General features: G+C 47.0%; 1 protein-coding gene across 1 annotated transcript in view; it reads left to right on the top strand.

Moving 5' to 3' along the window:
• Positions 1-612: 612 nt before the first annotated feature.
• LOC142302968 (uncharacterized) overlaps positions 613-6,198 on the top strand; it is a 324,150-nt gene continuing 318,564 nt past the window's right edge. Inside the window, exons 1-2 of the mRNA XM_075344072.1 lie at positions 613-685; positions 985-1,089. Of these exons, the coding sequence (XP_075200187.1) occupies positions 631-685; positions 985-1,089 (160 nt within the window). The 5' untranslated portion in view covers positions 613-630. The remainder of the gene's footprint in view (positions 686-984; positions 1,090-6,198) is intronic.

The raw sequence follows: 6,198 nt of genomic DNA, 5'->3' as shown, positions 1-6,198 counted from the left end.
AGAGGGGCACTGTAGAGGTTGCCGGTGTTAGGGGGCCCTGTGGAGGCCGCTGGTGTTACAGAGGGGCACTGTAGAGGTTGCCGCTATCACAGTGGGGCACTGTAGAGGTTGCCGGTGTTAGGGGGGCACTGTGGAGGCCGCTGGTGTTACAGAGGGGCACTGTGGAGGTTGCCGCTATCACAGTGGGGCACTGTAGAGGTTGCCGGTGTTAGGGGGGCACTGTGGATGTCGCCGGTTTTACAGAGGGGCACTGTGGAGGTTATCGTTGTTACAGGAGGGCACTGTGGAGGTTATCGTTGTTACAGGACACTGTGGAGGTTGCAGCTATCACAGGAGGGCACTGTGGAGGTTGCCGCTATCACAGGGGGGCACTGTGGAGGTTGCCGCTATCACAGGGGGGCACTGTAGAGGTCGCTGGTGTTAGGGGGGCACTGTGAATACTTGTTTAATTGTATCTCTTCTTAATTCTCTGGCTGTGTCAGTGATGTTCGCCCCCTCCTGTGATAATGAGGCGTTTTCACCATCTGTCTCCTCACACTTGACCGCTCATGGGTTCAGTTTTTGGTTTCCTTCTCGTCATCAGTCTTCCCTTTTTCTTCTCACTGTTGAAGACAAGTGATCTGATCATTAATGGCCGTCGTCTATGCTGACCTGAGATTTACCAGAGCCCCCGGTCAGGACCCAGGTCAGTAGGACCCATCACTTCCTATGGGGGGGGGGGGGGGGGAGAGACCTGTTCTGGAATCCCCTGTATAGTACAGAATTGGGTCTTTAAGTGGGAGCCATAGGGGGCTGGTGAGGTCGGTGCTCCAGGAGCTATGGAGGAGCCATATTCTACAAATATAGGGTGAATGCTTCATTATATACAGTAATAACTATACCGAGGGGAAGCCGGACCCCTACACCACATCACAAAGGGATCCGTGATCTCCCCAGAACATTGAATGATGACAGATGGCGCCATCTTGGGTTTCTCATTCACAGGTGTCACCCAGGAGCGGGAGGATGAAAACTGGGACATAACATATGAAAATGTGACCGTCCCGAGACCGAGGGATCAAACCCAACCACTGAGGACGTGTCCCAGAGGTAAGAGACCCCGGCAACCTGCCGTAATCAGAGGATAAAGCTTATACTGCACTGTAATGTGAATATAATACACAGTGCCTTGAAAAAGTATTCATACCCTCTAAACCTTTCCATCTATTTTCATGTAAAACCTACAAAGTTATATGTATTTTATTGGGATTGTATGTGACACCAACACTGAGTACAAGTATTGGTGAAGTGTAAAGGAAACGCTACATGTTTTTTTTAATTTTATATATATTTCATATTTAATAGTCTGGCCAGTTTATTTAGCACATAAACCATCTTCCAGAAACAATGCATGAACCTTCCTTCAGCTTTACAGAAATGAAAGTAACATACAGTCCATTTCATCCGTGGATGCGGCTGCACGGCTTCAGATAAACCCCATAGATACCCCAGCAGAAGTATTGCAACAGTCCCTCCCTGACCGCAGCACACAACCCCATGTGTGAGGCTACCTTTCAGCAGCCATGCTACTCACGCTGACTCCTGTCAGTCCATAGCTTTGGGAGCTTACTTCTTCCCAGCACAGAATCTCTATCCTGGCTGCACTTTCACCTCCAGTGTCTTCCAGAAAGTCTCCCAGCTTCCAACCACAGAAGGCGCGCTATCCCTTCCTGTGTCTTCTAGAAAGTCTCCCAGCTTCCAACCACAGAGCATGCGCTATCCCCTCCAGTGTCTTCCAGAAAGTCTCCCAGCTTCCAACCACAGAGGGCGCGCTATCCCCTCCAGTGTCTTCCAGAAAGTCTCCCAGCTTCCAACCACAGAACATGCGCTATCCCCTCCAGTGTCTTCCAGAAAGTCTCCCAGCTTCCAACCACAGAGCATGCGCTATCCCCTCCAGTGTCTTCCAGAAAGTCTCCCAGCTTCCAACCACAGAGGGCGCGCTATCCCCTCCAGTGTCTTCCAGAAAGTCTCCCAGCTTCCAACCACAGAACATGCGCTATCCCCTCCAGTGTCTTCCAGAAAGTCTCCCAGCTTCCAACCACAGAGCATGCGCTATCCCCTCTAGTGTCTTCTCTCTATCCCTCTCTTTCTTCTCTTTTCCCTCTCTCTCTTCTCTTTTCTCTCTCTTTTCTCTTTCTCTCTCTCTCAGACCTGGCAATGATCAGCTGATGCGGTCACCTGACGGCATCAGCTATCACTATAAGTCGAGCGGTGAGGCCGGCTTTTTACCGCCCGGCCGGCTAAACTATCAGTTGCTGCTGTCGGACAGGAGTCTGCACAGAAGTGTGTAGTTTGTTTGTTTGTTTTTTTTTGCACTGATGCATCAGCTGATTGTATAAAAGCCGTTTATACAATCAGCTGCTGTGTCATGTGATTCAGGTCCTTGAACCTGACACATCATCTGATCGCTTTGCCAAACTGATCAGATGATATTGGATCCGGATTGGACGGCACGGGACCCTTGACCCAGGATTACTGCAGGGGTTTTTTTTTTATTTCAATAAAGATGAAGTCACTAATTGTGTTGTGTTTTCTTTCTAATAAAATTATATTTCTGTGTGTTGTGTTTTTTTTTTATCTGTACTAGAAATTCATGGTGGCCATGTCTAATGTTGGCGTGACACCATGAATTTCGGGCTTAGGGCCAGTTGATAATATACAGCTAGCCCTAACCCCATTATTACCAAGCGAGCCACCCATCACCAGGGCAGTACCAGTAATCATCTTTCTTCTAGTAGAGCAGTACCAGTAATCATCTTTCTTCTAGTAGAGCAGTACCAGTAATCATCTACATTCTAGTAGAGCAGTACCAGTAATCATCTACCTTCTAGTAAAACAGTACTAGTGATCATCTACCTTCTAGTAGAGCAGTACCAATAATCATCTACCTTCTAGTAGAGCAGTACCAGTAATCATCTACCTTCTAGTAGAGCAGTACCAGTAATCATCTGCCGAGTGCAGGACGCGTCGCAGGGACCTGTAAGTGTAATGGCAATGTTTATTAACTATATGTGTACATGTATAATGTGTTTTTATGTGTTTGTGTTTGCCTGTCATTGGTTTCAATGGGGTTCGAAAGGTTCGTCAAACGGTTCGTCGAACGTTCGGCGAACCAGTCCATCGTTCGACGAACCAAATCGAACTCGAGCCTTAAGAGGTTTCCTCATCTCTAGTAATCATCTGCCTTCTAGTAGAGCAGTACCAGTAATCATCTGCCTTCTAGTAGAGCAGTAGCAGTAATCATCTCCCTTCTAGCAGAGCAGTACCAGTAATCATCTCCCTTCTACTACAGCAGTACCAGTAATCATCTCCCTTCTAGTAGAGCAGTACAAGTAATCCTCTCCATTCTAGTAGAGCAGTACCAGTAATCATCTGCCTTCTAGTAGAGCAGTACCAGTAATCATCTGCCTTGTGTTTTTTTTTATCTATACTAGAAATTCATGGTGGCCATGTCTAATATTGGCGTGACACCATGAATTTCGGGCTTAGGGCCAGTTGATAATATACAGCTAGCCCTAACCCCATTATTACCCAGTGAGCCACCCATCACCAGGGCAGCTGGAAGAGTTGGATACAGCGCCAGAAGATGGCGCTTCTATGAAAGCTCCATTTTCTGGGGAGGCAGCGGACTACAAGTCGCAGCAGGGGTGCCCAGAAAGCTTGGGCACCCTGAGCTGTGGATTCCAATGCCCAGCTGCCTAGTTGTACCTAGCTGGACACAAAAATTGGGTGAAGCCCTTGTCATTTTCATCTTTGTCTTGAAATTCATGAAATAATTAAAAAAAAAAGGGCTGCCCTATATTTTTGGTTCCCAGCCGGGTACAAATAGGCAGCTGGGATTGGGGGCAGCCCATAGCTGCCTGCTGTACCTGGCTAGCATACAAAAACATGGCGAAGCCCACGTAATTTTTTGGGGGGGGGCAAAAATCTCCTGCATACAGTCCTGGATGGAGTATGCTGAGCCTTGTAGTTCTGCAGCTGCTGTGTGCTGTCTGTATCTATGGAGGAGAGCAGACAGCAGCTGCAGAACAACAAGGCTCAGCATGCTCCATTCACTAGTGTATGCAGGAGAGCAGACAGCAGCTGCAGAACTACAAGGGTCAGCATACTCCATCCAGGACTGTATGCAGGAGCTTTTTGCCCACCAAAAAAATTACATGGGCTTCGCCATATTTTTGTACAGTGCCTACAAGTAGTATTCAACCCCCTGCAGATTTAGCAGGTTTACACATTCGGAATAACTTGGCATTGTGACATTTGGACTGTAGATCAGCCTGGAAGTGTGAAATGCAGCAAAAAAGAATGTTATTTCTTTTTTTATTTTTTTTTAAATTGTGAAAAGTTTATTCAGAGGGTCATTTATTATTCAACCCCTCAAACCACCAGAATTCTATTTGGTTCCCCTAAAGTATTAAGAAGTATTTCAGGCACAAAGAACAATGAGCTTCACATGTTTGGATTAATTATCTCTTTTTCCAGCCTTTTCTGACTAATTAAGACCCTCCCCAAACTTGTGAACAGCACTCATACTTGGTCAACATGGGAAAAACAAAGGTGCATTCCAAGGCCATCAGAGACAAGATCGTGGAGGGCCACAAGGCTGGCAAGGGGTACAAAACCCTTTCCAAGGAGTTGGGCCTACCTGTCTCCACTGTTGGGAGCATCATCCGGAAGTGGAAGGCTTATGGAACTACTGTTAGCCTTCCACGGCCTGGACAGCCTTTGAAAGTTTCCACCCGTGCCGAGGCCAGGCTTGTCCAAAGAGTCAAGGCTAACCCAAGGACAACAAGGAAGGAGCTCCGGGAAGATCTCATGGCAGTGGGGACATTGGTTTCAGTCAATACCATAAGTAACGTACTCCACCGCAATGGTCTCCGTTCCAGATGAGCCCGTAAGGTACCTTTACTTTCAAAGCGTCATGTCAAGGCTCGTCTACAGTTTGCTCATGATCACTTGGAGGACTCTGAGACAGACTGGTTCAAGGTTCTCTGGTCTGATGAGACCAAGATCGAGATCTTTGATGCCAACCACACACGTGACGTTTGGAGACTGGATGGCACTGCATATGACCCCAAGAATACCATCCCTACAGTCAAGCATGGTGGTGGCAGCATCATGCTATGGGGCTGTTTCTCAGCCAAGGGGCCTGGCCATCTGGTCCGCATCCATGGGAAGATGGATAGCACGGCCTACCTGGAGATTTTGGCCAAGAACCTCCGCTCCTCCATCAAGGATCTTAAGATGGGTCATCATTTCATCTTCCAACAAGACAACGACCCAAAGCACACAGCCAAGAAAACCAAGGCCTGGTTCAAGAGGGAAAAAATCAAGGTGTTGCAGTGGCTTAGTCAGTCTCCTGACCTTAACCCAATTGAAAACTTGTGGAAGGAGCTCAAGATTAAAGTCCACATGAGACACCCAAAGAACCTAGATAACTTGGAGAAGATCTGCATGGAGGAGTGGGCCAAGATAACTCCAGAGACCTGTGCCGGCCTGATCAGGTCTTATAAAAGACGATTATTAGCTGTAATTGCAAACAAGGGTTATTCCACAAAATATTACACCTAGGGGTTGAATAATAATTGACCCACACTTTTATGTTGAAAATTTATTAAAATTTAACTGAGCAACATAACTTTTTGGTTTGTAAGATTTATGCATCTGTTAATAAATCCTGCTCTTGTTTCAAGTTTGCAGGCTCTAACTTATTTGCATCTTATCAAACCTGCTAAATCTGCAGGGGGTTGAATACTACTTGTAGGCACTGTATGCTAGCCAAGTACAGAAGCAGGTACGGCTGCCCCCAACCCCCAGCTGTCTATTTGTATCCGGCTGGGAACTAAAAAATTAGGGAAGCTATTTTTTTAATTATTTCATGAATTTCCTGAAATAATTAAAAAACAAATCGACATGAGCTTGGCTCCATTTTTGTGTCCAGCCAGGTACAACTATGCAGCTGGGGATTGGAATCCGCAGCTCAGGTTAGCCTGAGCTTTCTGGGCCCCTCTGCTGCGAATTGCAGTCCGCAGCCGCTCCAGAAAATGGCGCTCTCATAGAAGCGCCATCATTTGGCGCTGTATCCAACTTTTCCAGCAGCCCTGAAGCCGGGTGGCTTGCTGGGTAATAGTGGGTTAATACTACCTTTGTTTTACTAGCTAG

The sequence above is a fragment of the Anomaloglossus baeobatrachus genome, chromosome 1 (genome assembly GCF_048569485.1).
Source record: "Anomaloglossus baeobatrachus isolate aAnoBae1 chromosome 1, aAnoBae1.hap1, whole genome shotgun sequence".
Taxonomy (NCBI): domain Eukaryota; kingdom Metazoa; phylum Chordata; class Amphibia; order Anura; family Aromobatidae; genus Anomaloglossus; species Anomaloglossus baeobatrachus.
Note: the sequence above shows the minus strand (reverse complement) of the source record. Positions and strands in the feature narration are given on the sequence as shown.